Source organism: Mercenaria mercenaria, chromosome 17, assembly GCF_021730395.1.
Source record: "Mercenaria mercenaria strain notata chromosome 17, MADL_Memer_1, whole genome shotgun sequence".
Classification (NCBI taxonomy): domain Eukaryota; kingdom Metazoa; phylum Mollusca; class Bivalvia; order Venerida; family Veneridae; genus Mercenaria; species Mercenaria mercenaria.
The window spans coordinates 31,542,001-31,568,038 of NC_069377.1; the positions used below are offsets into that span (position 1 = coordinate 31,542,001).

The 26,038-nt window shown below is 33.1% G+C and overlaps 1 protein-coding gene across 2 annotated transcripts in view; it reads left to right on the forward strand.

Moving 5' to 3' along the window:
• LOC123536555 (neuronal acetylcholine receptor subunit alpha-9-like) overlaps nt 1–26,038 on the forward strand; it is a 45,456-nt gene that overhangs the window by 17,600 nt on the left and 1,818 nt on the right. For both annotated transcript variants that reach the window (XM_053527581.1, XM_045319835.2), the window contains 6 exons: nt 19,370–19,527; nt 20,980–21,024; nt 22,825–22,934; nt 23,940–24,105; nt 24,839–24,966; nt 25,719–25,969. In XM_053527581.1, coding sequence (XP_053383556.1) covers nt 19,370–19,527; nt 20,980–21,024; nt 22,825–22,934; nt 23,940–24,105; nt 24,839–24,966; nt 25,719–25,969 — 858 coding nt within the window. The remainder of the gene's footprint in view (nt 1–19,369; nt 19,528–20,979; nt 21,025–22,824; nt 22,935–23,939; nt 24,106–24,838; nt 24,967–25,718; nt 25,970–26,038) is intronic.

The following is a 26,038-nucleotide window of genomic DNA, read 5'->3' on the forward strand; positions in this document are numbered from 1 at the left end:
GGGGTATTTCCGCAATGACCTCAGTAGAAGAAAAATACTTCTGCATGCTCTTTTTTGTGCAGAGAAAAGACTATGTGCTATTGGGCATGCTGTTTTATTTTTCTACATCATTATCTCCCTTATGAACAGACTAAATTGAAAACCGAGTCTGCTATTAATTATCCCCCGACGAAAGTCGGAGGGATATAGTTTTGGCGTTGTCCGTCCGTCCGTCCGTCCGTCTTTCCGTCCGTCCGTCCGTCCGGAGCCATATCTAGGAAATGGTTGGGAATATTTATTTAAAACTTCATATACATGTTCACCACTATGAGTTCTTGCGGCCCGTCAAGTTTCAGTCAGATTGCCCAAGTAACACCAGAGTTATGGCCCTTAGAAGTTTTTAGTATTAACTATATAGGGTACTATAAATATGGCAATTTCTGCCTCATAACTTTTGATATATTTGACTTAGAACTATGAAACTTAAACAGAATTTAGATCACCATAATGTGGTTGTGTACACACAATTTCATTTGGATTTATTTTGTAAATTAAGAGTTATTGCCCTTTAATTGTATAAAAGTCCACATATTTGTACATAAACTTACCATTTGGTAGAATTTCATTAAATTTCTTTCATTCTTTTCCATGAACATTTATTGTAAACATGTGAAGTTGTGTACCCACACCTGGTCACCCCCTTACCTTGATCACACACCTCCCCCTGACACCCCCCCCCCCCCCCCCCCCCCCCCAAAAAAAAAAATTCCTTATTTTAGAAAATTTTGTCAAACAAACTTAATATACATGTTCACCACTATGAGGTTATGGGGCCCATCAAGTTTCAGACAGATTGCCCAAGTAACATAGATATGGCAATTTCTGCATCGTAACTTTTGATATATTTTACGTAGAACTATGAAACTTTAACAGAATTTAGAGCACTATAATGTGGTTGTGCACAGACAGTTTTGTACGGATTTCTTTTGTAACTTCAGAGTTATTGCCCTTTAATTGTCTAAAAATCCACATAATTTATTTGTACATAACAAACTTACCATTTGACAGAATTTTATTAAATTTCTTTCATTCTTTTATATGAACATTTATTATAAACATGTGAAGTTGCGCACCCACATCTGGTCACCCACTTGCCTTGGTCACACCCCCTCCCCCTCTCAACCCCCCTCCCCCCCAAAAAAAAAAATAAAAAAAAATATTTTCATTTCTTATTTTAGATTTTTTTCAAACCTCCCAAGTTGTACCATTCCCCCACCTCACTTCTCCACCCAGTCATGCCCACCACTGATCATGCATCCTCTCCCCCCCCCCCCCCCACCAACTTCACCCTTTTACCCTTTTTTTTCATGTTTAATTTTCAATCAATATTTATAATCAACATGTGAAATTTTGTTTCCTCTCCCGTTCCCCTGCACCCCCACCCCCTAAAAAAATAAATATATACATATATGTATATATTCATATATATATTTCATTTCCTTTTTTTTTTTAAATGTTCAAACCTTCAACATGTTAAGTTGTGACTGCACAAACTTTGCCCTCAGCCATGTTCAAGATATCTTACCTGTGTTCTCTTAAGGAAACTGTCCTTTTAAGTTCAAATGTACATGTTAAACAGCAACACCTGGTGCCAAACCACTCGAAGACAATATTTCGTTCCAGTTAAACTTCAAGCTCATATTTCAATTAACTGCATTTAATTTTAAAAGCTAAGCTTATTACAGTAAGCATATCCCATTCAAAATAAATTCTTTAGTCAGGATCAAAGTATCATACATTTATTATATACTCTTTAATTAAACATTTGTTTTCTGTTAAATTGATTTTGACTAATGAAATTATTTGCTTCTTATTAACATCCTTTCACTTTTTGCTGGATATATCTTTTTGCCATTCCTCACCACAAACCCTTTCGGCGGGGGATACCAATTCATCGAATTTGCTTGTTTTCTTTGTTTTGATCTAAGTTCGGAAGGATCTTGAAGATTTTACAATAACCTCCTTTCAATATAAAAGTAGTCTTGAAGTTGAAACACATACTTTTTCGTCTTAACAGTGTGGAACACTTCCCTAAAGCAAGAAAAAGTGTAATACAATGCTTTAAAACGTTTTGCTAGATTTGTAATACCACTTTTATGCTTTGTCACAATGATTTTACACACGCTAAAGTCGTAAGTAAACCAATTATAATTATCTTATCTTCATTATCAAACCACAGAAACAAAGCAGGTTTAGGCTATTGTATTGACAGCTAACATCGATCGTTACAATATTCAACATTCCATTAATGTTCTTTAATTGTTCCTTGTATCCTTGGTGGCTATGTTCTGTGTCTGAAACGAGAATAAAAGCAATTGAATTTTAAATTATCAAAAATATAATTCATGTACTTCCCAATATACTGTCGAATGTACTTCTGATTAATATATAATAATTATATGAGAAATAATGATAATCTTAACATAATTATGTAACGATAGGAAAACTCATGGATGAAGTTGGATGAAGTGAATAACAGTGATACGTTTGAACCTGTTGACAAGGCCTGTATACAACAACCACCTACGTATAACGACCAATTGTATATTATATACAGTCTAATGTGAAAACCTGTATACAACGACCACCTGTATGATATGATAATAAGTATATAACAAACATATGCATATTATGATTACCTGTATACTACGTCCACCTGTATACTATGGTCACCAGTATACTAAGACCACCTGCATATTATGGTCACCTTTATAGTAAGACCACCTGTACAATATGACTACTTGTATACCACAACTATCTGAATATTATAGCTCCCACTTACATAAAAAAGAAGTGTGGGAGGGTGGGTCATAGTGTACACGTTACTAATAAACTTTGATGATGTGGCAGCTGAGTGCAATAAGTCCAGGGGTGTTCAAAGTAATCCGTCATAAAATTATCTTGGGGCTATATTGCAAAGTAATTATTAGTTACCTGTATTGGAAAATAAACAGTGTCGTTTGTATGTAGGTACTAATAAACATTGATAATGTGGCAGTTGACTTCAATACAATCCATACAGTTTATTTTCCAGTAAAAATACAATACATACAATACAAAATACAAAATACAATACATATCCTAGCCCTGACCAACCTATAAGCCGGGCCAGTCTATTTTACAAGTACAACAACACGGTTGACCCATTTAAACATTCACAAGTTGTACTAAGAAACTTTGAAAATGTGCAGTTGAGTCCAATAAGTCCAGGGGATTCTGGGGGGTGGGTGGGGTCGAAGATAATCCGTCATAAAATTAACTGGGGCTATATTGTAAAGTAAGTATTAGTTAGACAGATGTGACGAGAAAAGAAGCAGGTCAACATATTACTTAATAGGGTTTTTTTTGTGTTTCTCTTAGATAGATTGACTAAGAGAAGATATTTTCTTTTGTCTACAGAACATTGTGTCAAAGCATTTCATTGATTTTATTTGTATGTAACTCTATGGGAAATTAACTGTATTTTGGTGGCATATAGTACTGGCGGAAATGAGTAACATATCTACTTTATTTCAATGCACAATAATTCTCGAATACCATAGGTCTACCATAGCTCGTCCTGGAACTATTCAAATCTTTGATGAATCTGAATGATTCTATGTTATTAATTATTTTCACGCCAGTTTAATCTATTGTAAATGGAATTACTGAAAGTGACACTAGAAATAATGTAAACGATCAAATGAATTTGAACTATTACCAATGGTGATCATTATCCCTAGACACCGCTTTGATCCATGAAATGTAAAATGTTGTGATCGTGATCTATAAATGTGACTTTGGCTTTAGACCTAATGACCTGGAATATGCACGCAACATATCGTCCTGATATTACAAATTGATGCTAGGTTTATGAAATGTGTGTGGGTGTCGTCGAGGAGGATTAGTATCTTTGATATCGTGTTAGAATCGAAATGATATATCACAAACAGTGATTTTCTTTCGAATAATTTAATAACAGAAGATAATTTGCTACCTACTTACTGAATATGACATTACATTAAACTTTAACTTGCTCTTAATGAAAAACCTAACCCTGTCAATCAATTATATACTTAAAACAAACCTTTAAAGATATCAAGTATCTTAACATTAACATAATATTGAAATTGCTTTTTTGTGAAGGAGAAAATTACAATCATCGTTGATACTTTTGAAACAAAACGGTCTTAGTATATATATCTTTCGACAATTTTGTCTCCACTCCCCCCCCCCCCCCTCTGGGGGAGATATATTGTTTTTGCCCTGTCCGTCCGTCCGTACGTACGTCTCACTTCATTTCCGGGCAATAACTGGAGAACCATTTGACCTAGAACCTTCAAACTTCATAGGATTGTAGGGCTGCTAGAGTAGACGACCCCTATTGTTTTTGGGGTCACTCCGTCAAAGGTCAAGGTCACAGGGGCCTGAACATTGAAAATCATTTCCGATCAATAACTAGAGAACCACTAGACCCAGAATGTTGAAACTTCATAGGATGATTGGTCATGAAGAGTAGATGATCCCTATTGAGTTTGGGGTCACTCCGTCAAAGGTCAAGCTCACAGGGGCCTGAACATTGAAAACCATTTCCGGTCAGTAACTTGAGAACCACTTGACCCAGAATGATTAAACTTCATAGGATGATTGGTCATGCAGAGTAGATGACCCCTAACGATTTTAGGGTCACTCTGTTAAAGGTCAAGGTCACAGAGGCCTTAACATGGAAAACCATTTCTAATCAATAACTTGAGAACCTCTCGACCCAGAATGTTGAAACTTCATAGGATGATTGTTCATGCAGAGTAAATGACTCCTATTGTTTTTGGGGTCACTCCGTTAAAGGTCAAGGTCACAGTGGCCTGAACATTGATAACCAGTTCCGATCAATAACTTGAGAACCACTTGACCCCGAATGTTGAAACTTCATAGGATGATTGAAGATGCAGAGTAGATGACCCCTATTGATTTTGGGGTCAGTCTATTAAAGGTCAAGGTCACAGTGGCCTGTTCATGTAAAATCATTTTTTGGAAATAACTTGAGAACCACCTGACCTACAATGTTGAAACTTAATAGGATGATTGGACATGCAGAGTAGATGACCCCTATTTATTTTGAGGTCACTTGATCAAAGGTCAAGGTCACAGGAGCCTGAACAGTAACTTGAGAACCACTAGGCCAAGAGTGTTGACATTTAGCGGGATGACTGGACATGCCAAGTAGATAATCCCTATTGCAGCCCACCATCGGTGTCTCTTTGACTTTCGCTCCTGAACCCTATTGACTTCTTGCCTATAGGACTTTGCATTGGGGGAGACATGCGCTTTTTTTACAAAAGCATTTTCTAGTTTAAGTTTCCTTTTATATCAGAAATCGCATTCGGGCGTTTGTACACATGAAATACGGAACACGCCATTTGCTAGTTTTCTAATATATGATAATTTATTGAAAGTGCTTTTGGAAATTAAGCTTGCTTTCAGATCAGCATGTCATTAACGGTTCAGCCACACATTTTTAGAAACAGTTTCAAACAAAACCAAATCATGGGAAGAAAGGATTGTTTTACATGAAAATTAAACAGCATATAAATCATGTATATAACTCTACAAAACAATTTTTAATTAACTGATATATACATTGAATTCCGGACAAGGCGTGCATAAAGCGGCCACACTTTTGGACAGTTCAACACGTTTAATAACTCGCCATTTCCAAAGAACTGTTACATGTCTTCGTTTTTATGCATTTGTAATGATGTCCAGATGCTGAAAGTTCACATATTACTAGATGGAAAGTAGCTTCAACCATTATTCCTTTATTCTATCTATTTTCAAATGTTAAAGGAGGTTGGGGGAGGGGGAGCAACGTTAAGCTACAGTCAGACATGCGGATGTGTCCGTGCGTTGACGTACGGTGCGGATGGATTTGGTCCGTGGGGGATAAGTACGGAGCAGTACGTCTTAGCACGGAAAAAATGGTGAGAAACGGGCAACAAACAAAACAATACAGGACGCGAATAAGTACGGATGGGTAGGGGCTACTACGTTGAATTACGTTTTACTGCGCCTAGCAACTTGCCCAGCGCTTAGACGGGTCTGCAGGGAACTACGTTTCAGTACGGGCAAACTAGGATAACTACGTTAAGCTACGGCATGGAACGTTTCAGTATGGATAACTACGTTTTAGTACGTTTAACTACGGATGAATAAATTTCAACCAAGTTGGACTAAAGTCACGCTGAAACGGCTACGGATCGCTCAAACTTTTGTGTAGTACAAAATTTGGAGGAACTTTCAAGTTTGGGATAAGTCTTGAGTACGTTTCGACCAAGTGTTGGTACAGATTGATATGGATTACTACTTTGAGGTACGGTTCAGGTACGGATCGATACGGATTACTACGTTTCTATCCGTGGCTAGACGTAGCTATCCGCGGCGTATGTGTGACTGGGATATAAGTATCGAGTCGTACGGGACAGTACGGTAGAACATGTAATGGACAAGTAGATACTCGATGAAGATGTTATTAATCTATAAAATACTTTGATATCATATAAAAATTTAAAACAAAATACTGAATAACGTTAAAATTTACATAAAGATATCTTATACAAGAATTACTTTTGTTTTTGTTATTTTCTTCCCCATTAGGTTTTTCACTAATTTTTAAATTCTAAACGTTTAAAGGTATTCTTATGACTTTCCAAAAATAGTTGTTTTTTTTGTCAAAATGTTTCAATTATGACTTCTGTGACTCGCTATTAATTTTGTATAAACCGTTCCTCAATACTCCTAAAATGCATTTCCTTATTTAAGACTGCATGAAAATTAAAATCTTTCATTACGAGTCCACTACCTTAAGTTAGGGTGTGCCATCCACCATATTTTCAACTGACTGTTAAGAATTTTTCACAAGTTGAACCCTACGATATTTCCGACAGATTAGTATTTTTTCCAGTTCGCTATTTATCTTCATTTCGCTGCTGTATATCTGTAAACATGACCACTAACGGCGTCTTTTCAGCATGGCGCAAACTGATGTATTGGACAGGTTTTTAAATAAACAAAAAACACGACAAAAATATTTTCAATTTTTCTTTCCAATGATTTATTACTTGTCATGTTACAGATGGAAACTGAAAATCAATGTTAAGAAAACTAAAGTTATTGTTTTCAGAAAATCGGGAATGTTACCGAGGAACTTGAATTTTGTTTTTGATAATGAACAGATTGAAATAGTTAAGTCTTTCTCGTATCTTGGTATAGTATTTACACAAGGTGGATCATTTAGCGAAACCCAAATTACGTTGGCTAGTAAAGCACAGAAGGCGATTTTCAAATTAAATAGATACTTACTGAATTTTTCAAATGTTTCTGTTAATCACAGACTAGAATTGTTTGATAAACTCGTTTTACCAATTCTTAACTACTCTTGTGAAATTTGGGGATTTCATAATGCTGTTAACATAGAACGAGTACATACTTTGTATTGTAAACGAGTTTTAAAAGTTAAGCGTACAACACAGAACGATTTTGTATATGGTATCTTAGGAAGATTTAGTCTTATTAATCATAGATACATTAGAATTATTAGATATTGGTTTAAACTTATATGTAGCAGTAATAATAAGTATAATAAAATTGTATATAACATGTTAATGGCTGATGCAGATATACATCCAAATAAGACTTCCTGGGTTACTTTAGTCCGAGACTTACTGTCTTCAATGGGATTCCATTATGTATGGCTTGCACAGGGAGTTGGTAATTTCGATGTTTTCCTACATATTTTCAAGCAACGCCTCCATGACAATAGTCTTCAGTTATGGCACGATCGTTTAGAAAATTCAACTCGAGCAATTTTCTTCAGGGAGATTATTGATTTTGATTTTCAATTTTTTCTAAAATGTTTAAACGTACAGAAATTTAGGACAGCGTTCAGCAGGTTAATTGTTTCCTCTCACAACCTTAAGATTGAGTCTGGCAGGTGGCATAGACCAAGAAGTATTCCATTAGCAGATAGAAAATGCACAGTTTGTGATAAACTTGAAGATGAGTTTCACTTCATTTTAGAATGTTCATCCTTTTACGATTTACGTAAACAATACATCAACAGGTACTTTTGGATTAGACCAAGTATGTTTAAATTGAAACAATTGTTTCAGTGTAAAAATGAAAATGTAATTAAGCGTTTAAGTATATACATATTTAAATCGTTTGAAATTAGAAACACTATAAATGGCACATAATATATTTTGTCATTATACCTTGTCTCTACATATGTTGAGTACGATATATGTGTAAGATAGCGATGCAGTATTGTATATTCATATGTTGTACAAATATGTAAATTTGTGTTGATATAATCTCATACTCAGCTAGTCAAAACAAAATAAGAAATGACATCTTCTCCGCATACAACAAATTACTTGACGATCAGCTGAACCCTTAATCTTTCTTACTTTTGCTAGTTAAGAATGTCCCGTTGCTATTTATTTTGAGCAGAACGTTGTGTTTATACATGCACTTTTTAAAGCTGGTTTATATCAACACAATTTTTGTCACGTGACTTGCTATTGTTATGTAATTGTAATTCATGTATTTGTTCACATGGGCCTATGGCCTATTGAATCTGAAATAAAACCTTCTTCTTCTTCTTCATGTTTATTTCGACGTCACATCGGAGACAATCTATTTATGAACCCCAAAACACGTAAAACTATTGTCGAGGTTATCCAAAATTTCACGTAAAGACGCCTAAGCCGTCAGTATTTTGAATACATTGAACAACCAAAGAACATTCAGTCACTATCGATTCTTTAAAAAAAATGGGGGTCGTCGTTTTATATTTTGCTCTATTTACCGCAGTGATCCCCCTACCCCCTAGTGAAAATAAAGACGTTTTTAACGTAAATTATTGTAACTGAATAAAAGAAATAGAATGTGACTGGTATTCGCTTTATATTAGCTTTAGTATATTTAGTTATTGATTATTGTGTTTTATCAATGTCTGGATATTAGTATTTTGTTAATTTGAAGATTACTGAGGTAGATAGTCTATTTTCTGATGGCCATGCCTTAATAGAATTCTCATTAAGTTTTCATAAATCCGATTCTAATAATAGAGAACCAAGTAATGCTAACGGTAGTGGGAAGATTAAATGGAAACAACAAAATTCAGAGGAATTTGTTGCAAATATTGAAATACAAGAAATAGAATTATTACTAGAAAAATTATATACAAATAAAAATCAAGTTGACCAAAACAGAATTGATGAAATCGCAAATAAGCTCTCAAATAGTTTTGGTGAAAGCGCTGACAAGAGTTTCCAGCGTCAAAATACATTTCACAGTAATAGAAATAAAAAACATAAGCCTTGGTTCGGACCAGAATGCAAAGCTGCTAAAAAAGCATATAACAAAGCAAAGAAAAAGTATAACAAATATCCATCTGAATATAATAGATTGGTGTATAAAAATTTCTGTAACAAGTATAAAGCTACAATGAATAAATATATTAACAAATTTAATATGGACAATGAAAATAAGTTGAGAAATATGAATAAAAACCACCCAAAAGATTACTGGAGGTACATCAATAAAATTAATACAACAAATAAAACAGTTGAGCAGCCTAACTTAGACGAATTATACGATTTTTTCAAGAATATAAATAATAACGAAGACCATACCACTGATGACTCTGAGATATTAAACGATATAGACTTAACAGATAATAACGCTATATTAAACTCAAAGATCTCAAAGGAAGAAATTGAAAAATGCATTAGGCTATTGAAAAATAGTAAATCCACAGGAAGTGATGAGGTCTTAAATAAATACATTAAAAGCTCTAAAGAGAAGATGCTACCAATCTATGTATCACTGTTTAACATAATCCTAGAAACTGGAATTTTACCAACTGAATGGTCTGAAGGTATAATTATTCCTATTTATAAGAATAAAGGTGATTCTAAATCCCCAGAAAACTTCAGGCCAATCACATTATTGAGTTGTATAAGTAAACTCTTTACTTCGGTTTTAAATGAAAGATTAAACACATTTCTTCTAGAGAACAATACTTTGTCAGAAAATCAAGCAGGTTTCAGAAAAGACTACTCAACATTTGACCATATTTTTACATTTAACTCAATAGTGGAGATACTTAGACATTACAAAAAGAAGATTTTCTGCTTGTTTATTGATTTTAGCCAGGCTTTCGACTCAATATGGAGGGTAGGAATGTGGAAAAAAATTTTAGCAGCAAATATAAATGGGAAATTCTTCAGAGTTATAAGGAATATGTACGCAAACATTAAATCATGTGTCTCTCAAAATAACAACAAATCTCCATTTTTCTTATGTAACTGTGGGGTGCGTCAAGGGGAAAATTTGTCCCCTGTACTATTTTCTTTGTTCTTAACTGACCTTGAAACCTATCTCGAATCTAAGGGACACAATGGAATTAAATTCATCGACATAGAAAATGAAATTGATACTTTTTTGAAAATTTTAATTTTACTATATGCTGATGACACAATTTTATTGTCCGATGACCCTATAAAACTCCAAGAATGCCTAAATGATTTTGTAGATTACTGTAGAATTTGGAAACTAAAAATCAACATTAACAAAACTAAAGCGATGGTCTTCGGTTCAAGAAATGATGCCAATTTTGTATTTACCATCAACAACACACCAATAGAAATAGTAAACTCATACAAATACCTAGGAATCTTTTTTTCCAAGTCTGGCAGTTTTTTAACAGCTAGAAAGCATTTGGCCCAGCAGGCAAGAAAGGCTATGTTCCTGCTATATAAAAGAGTAAATAATTTATCTTTACCTCTAGACCTAGTGCTAAAACTTTTTGACCATACAATAGTGCCTATTCTATTTTATTCATCTGAAATATGGGGCTATGAAGATACCAATATCATTGAAAGACTACATACAGACTTTTTACGAAAAATAACTAACCTCAGGAAAACCACACCTCTTTATTGTCTCTATGCAGAACTAGGCCGTTATCCTTTACATATTCTAATTAAATGTAGAATGATTAATTATTGGAATAGACTAATAACAGGAAATAAGAATAAATTAGCATATCAAATTTACAAATATATGCTTCAAATACCAAATTTTGATTCCAAATGGATAAAATGTATAAGACAGATTTTTACTCAGATAGGAAGACCAGATTTATGGGAAAATCAGAATGATATTCAAATAAAGTCACTGCAAAACCAAGTAAAACAAATTCTTATAGATCAAAATTTACAATCCTGGCACGCTTCCCTGCAAAATTCAACTAAAGGATTAAATTATTCAAGTTTCAAAGAAGGAATAATGTTAGAACCATACTTGCTCTCTCTCAAAAAGTCTGAATACAATTATCTCCTTAGATTTAGGACTGGAAATCACTTTTTCCCTTGTGAAACTGGTAGATGGGATAATACTCATTTTGAACAAAGAACTTGTTTTCTATGCACTATGTTGGATGTAGCAGATGAATTTCATTATCTTCTAAAGTGTCCCTTTTTTGCAGATGAAAGAAAAAAAATATTTAAAAAAGTATTATTATACTAGGCCAAATGTCCTTAAATACAAAGAGCTTCTTACAACAAATTCCAAACATGAACTATCACAAGTCTGTAAATTTGTAAAAAATTTTACTTACTCTGGTTAGAAATAGATAATATCTATTATGTATCTTTCTAGTGTCTTATTATTGTAATCTATAATATTTTCATCAAGGTTGATTGTTAAGAAAAGAAAAAATGCAGGAAATTGCTGAGCACTCTCGATGCACTTTTGACGACTTAATTGCTGATACACATATTTCGAAATTGTCAGCAAAACACCTGTCTTATGCGTCTTTTTTTAAAAATGTTTTTATTCTTCTATATTATGTCAGTAAGAATATAAGACACATTATAATCCAACAGGTTCTTGTTTATATACATAAGAGTAGACTTACCTAATCATAGACTAACGAATAAAGTCCATTTTGTTATATTAAAATCCAAAGAATTACTATTACACAACTGCACATTGTGACATTAAGGTAACTTGACAGGGAAAACCAAGATGGCGTCACGAAATTAGGGTTGGTCACATTATTTACTCTTATAGACTATATGCTGCTACAGAGGTCTAAAGATGCATTTTAATCATTTAACACACACATAAACACTTGTAAAAATGCATTTAATTTATAAAAATATATAATCAAATGTTCTGAAACTCACCATGAAATCTAGTAAATTTTTGTGCGTATTTTGCGGAAAAGTTATGTATCCAAACTGAAAATAATTTATATCCTCATATGTTTGGATGTGTCCTTCAGGTGCTCCACCTATGAACAAAATAACTTATCCACTGAGTTTTATGCTATCTGCTCTGGAATTTCATCAGTAAATTATAAATTTCTATATTTTACACCCTAAAATGTTGAAACCTGCTGGCAGTATGAGGGTCGTTAAAAAAATTCAAAGTACATGTAAGTTTACATTGTCCTTATTTCTGAGACTTTACATCCTCACATATTAAGAGTTTTGAGTGATGTGTTCATTTCTTAGTAATTCTACATTGTTTCTATTTAAATTTTATAAAACATTTACAATCTTTTCAATCTGTGTCCTAGTTCAAATGTGTTTGCTACTGTTTGAATAACCCTCAATGTCAAAACTTTACTGACTTGCATGGAAATCTCATGGAAAGCATGGATCTTAGGCCATACTAAATTAATATATGTTTAATGTAATTGATAAAGTACATATTCTTGATTTTCTGTTGCTTCCCAAAAAATATAGAGACAGTTTAGATAAGGCTTTTTTCATTTGAACATGAAGAGTCATAAAAAAATAATGTAATTTACCCAAAATCAGCTATGTTTTGGTTTATTTTCCATTCATAGGACTGGGTGAGTTTTACAATAAACATATTTTTGAAATTGCGTAGCCCCTTGTTACTGAATTTATTTGCAACAAAATATTGAAATTTATAATTTACTGATGAAATTCCAGAGCAAATAGCATAAAACTCAGAGGATAAATTCTTTTGTTCATAGGTGGAGCATCTGAAGGACATATTCAAACATATGATGATATAAATTATTTTCAGTTTGGATACATAACTTTTCTGCAAAATGCGCACAAAAATTGACTACTTTTCATGGTGAGTTTCAGAACATTTGATTTTATAATTTTAAAAATTAAATGCATTTTTACAATTGTTTATGTGTGTGTTAAATGATTAAAATGCATTTTTAGACCTCTGTAGCAGCATATTGTCTATAGAGGTAAATAATGTGACCAACCCTAATTTCGTGACGCCATCTTGGTTGTTCATGTCAAGTTACCTTAAAACAAGAACAAACGCACATGTTCTACAAAGCTATTTAGTAGGTCATAAACTTCCAATAATACCTGTATTATAGTATATAAATAGAATATTTATAGTCTATTTCAAAAATTACCCACAGTAAAGTGTATATCAAAACTATTAATCGGTCAAGTCATAATGAGTTTCAACATAGGCTATATAATTGGTGATTACATTTTTACAACATTTCCCCCTCTCCCTCTCTCTGTTCTTATTACATAGTTTCCTTCTGTAAGCATTCAATTTTTTCACTCAGTTACTTTGAGCAATTGATTGTTACTTAATGTGTCTTATTTTCTTTTTCCAAATTGTACCATGCTATGTGTAAACCTTTTTTTCCCAATGTACACACAACAATCACCATGTCATGTGAATCTGTGTAATTGTATCGCATTGTATACTCATATAACTGTAATGGTTTTTTTGAGTTAATAAAGGTATGTTCTGTTCTGTTCTGTTCAGTATCAACAAAAGAGTTTTGATTCCGATAATTTTGGTTATATGTTTGTTACCGCTGATGAAATTGATTTTTTATCGGAACATATCATCTGAAGAACAGTTTTCTGGAAAAAAGTACAATGACGAGAGATAAAACTGCTTCTATTAACCTATGAGCTATATGAAATGTATTAGGTAACCGACAGACAATTTGGTATGACATAAGTAAAATGAAAAGCTGTTCGGCAAATGAGAATCTGTCCATTTTAGAGCCTTATTAAAATCAACCTGTAAACGTTTGACAGATGAGAAAACCATATAACAACAAAAAGGACCTTTTGAGCGATTTGACGAAGTTCAAAAATCTCTGTGTACCCTTGCTGCGTTGCGAACCCCTCTGGGATTTGTGTTTATCCCGAGCTCAAATATGTTTTCGTAGATGAAAAGCTAAAGCCCAGGTAATTTCAAATCGTTAGAAAATGCTGAAAATTGACTCCCCATTAGCAAAAAAAAAAAAAAAAAAAAAAAAAAAAAAAAAAAAAACAAAAAAAAAAAAAAAAAAAAAAACAAAACCCAAAAGAAACAGAAAAGTCCACGCGCATACATTTTGACGGGGTGACTCCTGCGCATGTCCCCTGAGTATCGACGAATCCAAATTCGAAAAATAGCTGAAGGTCGAGTGACGTCATTTTCTGTGCCAAGGATATTGACTGATATTGTTTATACCCTGTCTCTTTCTTACATTTTAACAGCATTTAGTATCTTAAGTTTTGCATTAACAATTTTAAAAACAAATGGAAGACGTGGTGTTCAAACAACTGCTGCTAATAAGAAGATATCACATGTTTTGCGTCATGATAGTGAAGTACCGCCATGTAGTATTTTTGACATACACTAGTGTAATAATTATAATTTATTAGATTTGTATCAAGAAATGTGCATGCACGAGTTCTGCAGCGGAAATATTGTGCGACGTAAGGAACGCAATATTGTACCGCGAAAGAACGAGTGCATATTTCTTGATGCATATCTAAAAAAAATTCTGTTACATTCGTATTTATACCTGAAATTATTATATAAATAATATAAATGAGTAAGATTGAAAATATCGTCGTTAAGGATGTAAGAGCGTTTTATTTCAGGATATCCGCCATTTTGAAAACATGTTTCTTCGAATATTGCTTTCTAACAAACGTTTTGCCAAAAATCAATGCTAAATAAATAAGATATGGCTAATAATGTACCATTTAACCAAATATATTATGCTTTTTGCGAATTTTTTTTCACCTTTATTTTTGGCTGGCATTTGCCTAAAATTGACGTAAGATTTAAAATGGGGTAGGGTTAGGTAATTTCAAATATCTATTAAAGTGGATCAAGTTTGGTTTTGATATTTTTCTGTCTAATACATATAATGTTAAGCTATAAGTAAAACAAAACTTTTCAAGATAGCACGTTATATTATCTAGAAAATATAAATTAAAACAAAAATAACAAAAAATATCAAAATTCACCACTTTGTAACAGTTTTTTTCTTAATAAATCTCTTAGATGCACGGTGACCCCAACTTTTTTTCTTTCCATTTTTAAGCATTTTTGTGTGTCATTAAGGCTGCAAAATATTTGAAAATCTTAACGTCAGAATTATTTTTGTAGATCGAAATACGTTTTCCATTGAAAGTTAAGTGGGTGGGGTAATTATGTCAACATGTAAAAATTAATGAGATTTGTTAATGACATTGATGCTTATATAATACTGACATCACCATATATTCATATTAATCTCAAAGACCTGAAATCCCTATAAGATTAAGTAGGATATTATATGTTTTATAAAGTAGAATCTACAACATTTTTTCAGTTTTACAAAATTTCAGAAATGAGTAAAAAGTGGGTGAAGAAAATACCCTATAAAACGAGTTCGGTGACCTATGTTTTTTTCTGCTCTTGTTTGTCTTAGAAACTAATGTTCTTCAAGCTCACAGGGTATGAAAAAATTCTTAACGTTAGAAAAAGATCGCTCGTACATCCTTAAAGAAATTCTAAGCGCGGCGAGATGCATGAAACTGACGTCACAGATGACGTCAAACACTCGATATGAAATTTAAACGTCAACATGGAAACATATTGACATTTACGTTCCATTGAAACTTAGCTGAGTTTAAATAATTATATGGTATAACATTTTTTTTGCGTTGAAGGATAGATGTTTGTCAAATTGTCTTGTGTATACCGGTAGTATGTAAAGAAAGAAAAACGTTTGATGTTTTAACAGAATAAATAACTAACATATGAGAAAAAATGTGCCTTTCAACATTGCTTGTATTAAACTCCTTGAATAAAGATGTTTGGTAAAGCCTCGTATTTTAATATTTTATTCAACTTATTCAATAAATTCAAAATATACTGAAACCATGAAAACGACATGTATGCTTTTCATACATAAAAGGAAACAATATAGTCAAATACAAATTTGGTAATTTATTAATTCAACATTAGTCATTACAGCTTTTAGGTGACAGTAATTTGTGGTAATTTCTGAAAGCAATTTAAGCCTTTGCGTGGTTTGTCATTCGTATATGTTGACAATTACAATCTGCTACATTAAGCGCCGACTGAGAGCATTATCTCATACTCGTGTTACAAATGAAAAAAATAATGTTATGTCTTAATTATCTTTTATACCCATATTGTTAGAACAAACAATTCAGAGTCATTCACATATTCATTGTTGACACAAACATTGATTTTTTAATAGAAAGTTGTTTTTTATCATGGAAATAATGTTGAGGTCAATACATTGGTTTCTGCGAAACAATTCTGTATTGGGAGTTACAAGACAGATATCATTTTAAAGCAAATGAATAAATGTATACAATTTATCGATAGCCGTCATATGAAATGAATATCGAACAAGCAGTAACAACGAAACTCTAGCTGACGTAGGGTCAAAAGGAAAACAAATGCAACATCTATGTACGAATGATATTAGAACAAGTACAGTCATATATTTTTATATATTCGTCAATTTATGTATTCGTCATTTTTATATTCTCATTTTATATTCCCAATGTATTATAATACATAACGGTATTCGTACTTCCTCTTCCAGGCAAAAACCACATGTGAAACTGTTAAACTGGAGCTAATCTCTTTGATAACGAAATAAAGTAATATCAATGAAAAGTCAAATGAATCTATGTATCAATCAGGATCCATGCTGTTCGCTAACTGTTTCTCTAACTGCAATAGAGTTTGAAAGCGAACAGCATGGATCCTGACCAGACTGCGCGGATGCGCAGTCTGGTCTGGATCCATGCTGGTCGCAAAACCACTATGTTGGTTTTCTCGTGGCACGGCTCATTTGTTATTTGTGTTTCTTGTAGAAGCAAAAGAATGGGCAGCAGATATCTTATACTGATTCCTACAGAACACAATAAGTCAGAATATAAATACCAGATTGTATGAAGTAAACATATACATTCGGGTCATTCCGGTGTATCTGTAGCTCTGTACTTAGAAACGTTTTCTGAACTCAGAACACTGACAGATTAACTTTTAATAGCATGACTAGACAAGTAGCATGACAAACATCCGCTCCAACCGTCCATTTACATTCAATATAATAGAAAACAATTACAGAGACCCTTATTGAGTAGTTATCGAACAATCCAATAAATGACTTCGTGACCATAACTCAGTATGTCTCATTTAATATGCACATGTTCTATTCTTTACACTGGCAGATTTATGATTACTTTCAGTGGGAAAAAATGATCCGGATTTTCAAACACATCTATTTCTTTCATGTATTTGTTGTTAACTGTGAAAACTGTTTTCGTGTGTAACATAATTAACAATTGATAATTGCCCCTGTTTTATCACAGAGACAAACAGGAATTATTGATATGACTGTTATGGAAAGTAAATCGCACTATCTGATATGGAAGAAAAGACATTAGAAGAGCGTTAACCATATTTCAAAAGCTTTCTCTGTATTTTATTTTGTATGAAAACGCCCACGCAGACATCGATTTTGTTATAAAAGTGAATTTGTTTTCAATTGTATCGTAGAAGTTGACTTGTCAATTTTACTATAATTGAATATCCATTAAGAATTATGATCATTTATGTTCTACAATTATGAATTTTCTAGACTCTTTGAGCTTGAAGAACATGAGTTTCTAAGACAAATAAGAGCAGAAGAAACACAGGTCACTACAGTCGTTTTTATTTTGTAGGGTATTTTCTTCATCCATCCGCTGTTTAAGCGTTTCTGAAATTAATTAAATTAAAAAGGGGTTACTGTATAAAACATATAATATTCAACATAATTTTAAGAGTTTTCAGGTCTTACATGTTACTATGAATGCTTGGGGTTTTCAGTATTATATAAGCATAATTATCCGAAACAAATCTCATTCATTTTTATATGTTGACATTTTTCAATGGAAAAGAAAACGTATTTATATCAACAAAACAGTTCTGTTGTTAAGAACTTATAAATGTTTTGCTGCTTTAATGGCATATAAAAAGCATCAGAATAAAAAGAAAAATAGTTTGAGTCACCGTGCACCTACAAGATATAATTAGAAAAAAATAAACGTTTAAAAACTGGTAATATTTGATAGTTATAGATTTTGTATTTGTTTTAATTCATACTGATTAGATAATATGAAGAGCTATGAAGAGCTATGTTGAAAACTTTTAATTGCACCTTATCATTATATATGTCAATCAGAAAATATCAGAACAAGCCCTGGTCTACTTAAATAGAATTAAGAAATTAACGACGGTCACCCCTATCAGATTAAGGCAAATGCCGGCTAAAAACTAAGGGTGAACTTTTTTTTCACAACAAGTAGAATCTGTTTGGTCAAATGTTAAAATTTCAGCCACATTTTGATGATTTACCTTTCATTTTCGGCATAAGTATTGTTACAAAGAAATATTCAAAGAAATATTTTTCAAAATGACGGATATAAAAATGTAAATCCTGAAGCCAGTGCTTGGTGACATGAAGGGTGTTGCATGTTTCAAAACCTTCTCAAGAACAGACTCAGGCAAATCGTGCCAGCTATCATGTTACTTGGTTGGGTTCTTCGCTAAAAATATTTTTTTTTTCACAAATATTGTACATATAGTTGTACTTCGTTACGATTGATGATGTAAGGAATAAAACCTATTCATTGCATTAAAACGAAGCAAACAAAACGTAATGAAGACTTTTTGCCTGACAAATGAAAGTGATTTTATGTGTTCTATATATGTGAATGTGGAAATTCTTATGGCAATATGCTCTTGTTGGTAACAATAAACGTTAAATGAGTAAATAGATTAGCTATTATAGTAAAACATGTGAAGATATAATGTAAGCCAACAATACATTAATCTTATCATGCATATTGATGACTAAGAAAATGCCAGAAGTATTATTCCTGTGCAATAACCCCACTAATGTGTTATCTGTATATATTTCAGTAAAGCATTAACAGCATAAATTTTACAAAAAGTCTTTCAACTACAGGTATTTTCTACATGACGTCATGTGTGAACTCCGCGTACACGGCGTACGATGCCATGAACCTGCAGAGTGCTCTTGCCAGCAACTATTCCTCCAAAGTTCGGCCATTGGAATCTACATCAGTTGATGTCTCGTTTGGAATGATGCACATCACAGAATTGGTACATTTAATTTTGCTGTTGTAACATTTGCACAAATAGCAATAAGACTAAATTTTCAAATATTTATTCAGACAAGTGTGTTTATAAACACATATGAAAATTTCAACAAATTCAAATGATATTATTGTAGCATTTCATTGACCTAACGCCCTAAATCCAGTTTTGATTAGTCACAAAAATACACATCAAAATAGGTAAACGAGCGAATTTCGGTATAAGGTATGAACATTTTACAAATCTTCTACCGTAATATCTTTGGTACAAGTCTGAATTTGGTTTGATATTTAACCACATATAAGTGAAACGTCAATATCGGCATATAATTATAAATGGTATTTGCTCGATGTATAGAAGCACATCTTCTATGTGTATTTTTGAGACATTTTAGAAATGAGCACATTGTTGTGAAGTTAATAAAATAATGTCTTTCCACAACATACTAGTATTCGTCTAGACGTCTGAAGCATAACGCGTAAATGAACAATTACAATTAAGAATGATATCGCCAAAAAATGTGGAGTTGGTAGAAACTTATATATAGAAATGTAACATGTCACTATATATAAATTGAGTCAATTATCACCCAATTAGCACACTTGTGTTCCAGGAGACAATTTAATATAAAAGGCTACACTGAGGATTTGTAACTTCTACTGTTCCATGCCTAAAAATATAGCTGAAAAAATGTCCGTGTACTATTTTTGTCTGTCCTCGGCTTGTTTTAATTTGCACATCTCTTACTATTGGATTTGTACGGTGCCCCTAAAGTGACATGTTACACACTTTTTTCCACTTAGGTAATGTGAGACTTTTTTTTTATTTCGTTTAAACGAAATCATTTCGTTTAAACGAAATAACTATTTCGATTAAACGAAATCATTTCGTTTTAACGAAATAAGTTTAAACGAGCGTTCAAACGAAATCATTTCGTAAAAACGAAATCATTTCGTTTTAACGAAATAACTTTTTCGTTTAAACGAAATCATTTCGGTTTAAGGAAATAACATTTCGTAAAAACGAAATAATTTCGTTTTAACGAAATAACTATTTCGTTTAAACGAAATGTAACTTATTTCGTTTAAACGAAATCATTTCGTTTTAACGAAATAGTTATTTCGTTTTTAATTAACGAAATGATTTCGTTTAAACGAAATAGTTATTTCGTTACTATTTCGTTTAAACGAAATAAAAAAAAGTCTCTCATTACCTAATCGGAAAAAAAGTGTGTAACATGTCACTTTAGGGGCACCGTACTTTAGGGGCACCGTAGATTTGCCTGAGTTCAAGGAATGAACTTGAAGGAAAGCGAGTTTTTAAAATGTAGCTGAAAAATATCCGTGTACTATTTTTCGTCTATGCTCTCGTTTTGTTTTAAAATTTGCACGTCGCATTCTATAAGATCAGCAAATTGATTTGTATATTACAGTTTTGCTTTCTTCTGTATCTTTTTAGAATATTGTGAATCAACAGTTACATATTGTCGGATTCCTCATGGTCGTGAGTATGATAGAAGAGATAAGTCGAACTTTCAATGATATGATGTTGTATATTAGACATGTCTTAGTAATCTGTAAAGATATCTGCATTTCAAATAATTTACACTTACGATTCCGTCAAAGTGATATATTTATGTATTGATGAATAACATGAATTAGATGAGTATTTCGAAACATGGTGGGGATTGAGAGTTAGGTATGGTGTAACAATAACGCTGATTTAAATTGTGCAGTAGTGTTTATGCCACTGGCCGTTTCAAGGCCGTGCCCAACTGTGTTTCTTTTTTGTTCGTTTCGTCCACGATGGCCATTAGTTTTATTTTGAGCGAGACCCTACAGTAACGTATGTTGTATCAATGTATAAGCGATAGTGACACGAAAATATATAATAATTATACAAAGTAAAACAGTTAATCAGTTTTAACACATTACAGTAGTCGACAGAACGCTTATGAGAGACCAAGAAAGAGATCATAGAATTATTGTCTTTTAACCCTTACCCTGCTAAATCTTTATAATGTACTTGTCCAACATTCAATTTGGACAACGCCATTAAATGTACAAAGGGGTGCTTACCAAAGAAAGGTACTGACTGAATGGCGAACAGTGCAGAGTTTGATCAGATTGCACGGATGTACAGGCTGATTAAGATCTACTCTACACTAGCCGCAAAGACAGAATCAGTCGTATCCAGCATGATAAGAGCTAAGCAGAATTTGAGCCGTGCCGTGGGAAAACCAACATAGTGGCTTGGCTGTTCGCTAACGGTTTCTCTAATTGCAATAGGCTTTGAAAGCGAACAGCATGGATCCTGACCAGACTGCGCGGATGCGCAGGCTGGTCTGGATCCATGCTGGTCGCAAAGCCACTATGTTGGTTTTCCCATGGCACGGCTCATTTAATTTTAACATCAAAATACATTATCCCAAAGGACTTTATAATTAAAAAAAGAAGTGTCTAAGGGTACGGATCCTTACCTCTAGAATCTGATTCCAGAGGCACGGATCCGTAGCTCTAGATAACCACGTTAGGGGTTGTCTTGGGGTACGGATCTCCTTTTTCCAGATATTGCGGGTTGTTCACATCTTTAATTTGGTAGAAAATCAAATATCAAATTAAGAAAATCAATATAAAACTGCAACTTTAATCAAAATGGTTTACAGATCCACCGTTCTCCCTAATATTTACTTTTTCTTCCGATACGTAAATAACCGAGGAACTCCAAATGGAAGATTGTTCCGTGCTGATTAATTTATTGTAAAATAAACTGTTGATAAAAGATTCACCAGGGTATCTGTTTGTTTTATAATCAATTAACCGACATGTAAACATGTGAAATATTCGTAATAGTCACAAAATGTGCGGAAAACATAAATACTAACTAATCATTATTATAAATGGTATGTCAAAACATAATTCAAGATCACTTTGTCAAGTCTATATTGTTCCAGTTTGATTCCTCGGTATTCATTTGATGTCCTCGGTTATTAAGGTTTGAATGAAAATGTTAACAATCGGGTGAGTGCTAGAATCTATGCACAATTTAGATTCACGTTTTAGATGAATATTGGTTAAATCTTATTTGATTGTTCATTTGTAACAAAATATAAAATGTAATTTACACAAAGCACGTGGTAAAAGGAGGTCCTTACCCGTAGACAACCCCTAACAGGATTGTCTAGGGGTACGGATCCGTACCACTAGAATCAGATTCTAGAGGTAAGGATCCGTACCCCTAGAAACTTCCTAAAAATACCGAGTCGTTCTAATTAATAATATATATGTATATTTATAATTTAAGATGTGGACAGACAGCCGTCTTACATGGACTCCATCTGACTATGGGAACATGGATATAACATACATACAGCTTTCTGATATATGGTCCCCGCCGTTAGTGCTGAATAACGCGTAAGTATAATATTGAAGGATAGTTTTTCAAGGAATACATCCATTATTTAATTATGCTATTTTAGAAAGTGAAGTGAAAGAGAAGGATGAGCTCTTTTACTGAATTAAATCTTGCTAGGACAGTCGCTATTTGACAAGATTAGAATTCGCGAAAACATGTGAGAAAATTTAACGGCTTAATGAGAATCTGACCACCGGCTACCAATTTACTTAATACATTAAGTCATGAAAATTGCGAAACCTAAGTCATCACAGTTAGAAACGATCTAATGTTTCACTTAGGATGCTAATTTCAAAAGAGTAACACTGTTTTCTGTAATACATGTTTGTCAGTAATTATTCAAAATCACTTTAGTACTTGTGAACAGATATGGGCATTAGGACTTCCGTAAATATAAGTTTGATTTTGATATCAACATGTAAATAAAGCAAAATAAAGCCTGCGTATAAAAATCTTTATTTATTTCCATTATCAGCAAAATGATACGCAATATTTTAAACTTAATATTTCCAAATATTTTATGTTAAAAACAACAACAACAACAACAACAACAACAAAAAACACATTGTTTATGTCCTCCTGACTGAACACTTTTTCTTCGTTGGTTTCTTTACGCGCCTGTTTGTTTATTAATGATAGCAGCTTCAAATATCTGCTTTGAAAGGTCCATTTCTATTGGTCGCTTTTTATAATCACCTATTATGTTTCATTCTGCTCGTCACCAGTTTCATATTTGTAAAGAAAGAAAAAAAAATGAAGTAATACATGTACTTCCTGCTTTTTGAATTTTAGCTGTTTTTCATAGTAAATTTATATCGCAATTCCATCTCGATGACAGGAGCCAGCAATGTTTATATAGCAACAGCTAACTGAACATGAAGGTTGTCTTTTAAAATTTATAAAGTAAACTCATAAAAGGACTTACTTGTTACCTTATATTATAAAAGATATTCGATATTATAGCGTATATATAAATTCAGATTTTTGCTATAAATATTTTTCAGTGCAGACAAAATCCAGATGATAAACGACGACACCGATTTGTCTAGTGTAAATGTATATTTACACCAAACCGGGTTTGTTATGTGGTTAGCGCCTGCCAATTTCATGGCACAGTGCACGATCAACATTAAGTATTATCCATTCGATTCACAGACCTGTTCCTTCGTGGTAAGTTGATAGTGTAAAACTTAATAACTTATGTGTATTTGGCAGATACTTTCACAAACTTGAAATAGATCACCCAGGCCAAACGCATAAGACAGCTGACATAGAATCACTTGCCTCTAATCATTGTGGATACAAAACATCGCTTGAGGCGTATAACTATTTTATGTGGTGAAGCAATACAGCTAATACTTGGAGAGGCACCCTGGATCTGCATCCAGCATCAGTTGTTGGAAAATCGCCATAGGCCACATGATTGTGATGGTGTGACGTTGAACTTAACATGAGAACAAACTTATAATAAAATATACCATAAAATGAGTATTATAATTTTAGTTTACAGAACTGTTTTATGTCTATTGAAGCTTGTGCAGATAAGAATGTTTACTTGTTTGTTTGATTGTTTTGATGGGTTTAACGCTGCACCGACACAATTATAGGCCATAGATATGGCGACTTTTCAGCTTTGATGATGCAGGAAGACCCTAGGTTAACAACCTTCCGCAAGGAAGCTGGATAGCTTCCTCACATGGAAAATTCAACGCCTCGAGTAAGTGATTTGAAGTTAGCGACCTTATCCACTCGGTCACAGAGATCCCTTGAGAATGTTTAACATTGCGTTACCTCGCATCAACAGACACAATCATGTCGAGTCTACAGTAATTTTGCCTGATTGTATTCTAAGATTTCGAAGAATTGTCAAAGATAAATTTAGGGTATTAAGTCACTGTTTCAGGTCTCTTCATGGTTGTTCATTGAAAGTCATTTAAATGTAGTTGGGTCAGCTTCATCGATAAATATGGACCTTTACGAAGAAAATGGTGAATGGGACCTCACAAAATCTACAGTTGAAAATGTAACAAGGTAAATTTGATTCATCACTTATGCCTGTCTTCTAGCCCCTCCTATGTCTGTACCTTGATATAAGCATTTTTACACAAATTTTTGTTCTTTCACGCGAAACAAGTTATGTTTAAGTACTACGAGTGTTAATTTGTGCCTAGGTTGGGAATATTCAGTAAGTTTACGGTTTAAAAAGTTTAGAGTGTAGAACGTTAACAGTATGGCAAGTTTAGGTTGAAAATGTTTGAAAAGTTTACGGTGTGAAACATTTAGAAAATTTACGTTGTGGAAAGTTTACGACGTGAACAGTTTTTGTCAAGAATATTTTTAAACGTTTATGGTGTGAATAAATGGAGGAAGTTTACGATTGGAAAGTAACAGTGTGGACAGTTAATAACGTAATAAGTTTGCGCTACGATACGGAAAGTTTGAAGTGTGCAAAGTTTACGATGTACTATGTTTATGTTGATAAAAGTTACGTCGAAAATATTTAAAAAAAAGGAAATGAGGAAAGTAACGGGCATGAAAACATGAAAATATGGAGTGAAAAAATGAGCGCGTTTAAGATGTGGAAAGCTTAAGATATTGACAATTTATGGTGTAGAAAGTCACGTGAGGAATATTTTAATAAATTTACAGAGTGACAAATTGACGATATTCACGATGTGATATATGTTGAAGATGTGAAAAAGTTAAAGGTGTTGAAAGGTTACGGTGTAGAATGTTGACGGTATAAATTCCGCATGCTAATGTAAGAATGACTTTATTTTTAGGACATTGCATGGTCATCCACTTCCTGCTGTAAAGTTTACAACCTACCTTACCAGAAAATACTCGTACTATCTCATGAATATGTTGTTGCCTGTGATTGTACTGGCAATTATGGCTCCGTTTGTATTCATGTTGCCGGTAGAAAGCGGAGAAAAAATTGGATATGCTTTGACGATCCTACTGTCTCTGTCCGTCGTCATGACACTGGTATCTGAAAGTATTCCCCCAACTTCAACTCATATATGTGTTCTAAGTAAGTTTTTTGTCTTTTAATGTCAAACTGTATCTGTTTAAAATATTCAATCTTTATAATTCTCATAAT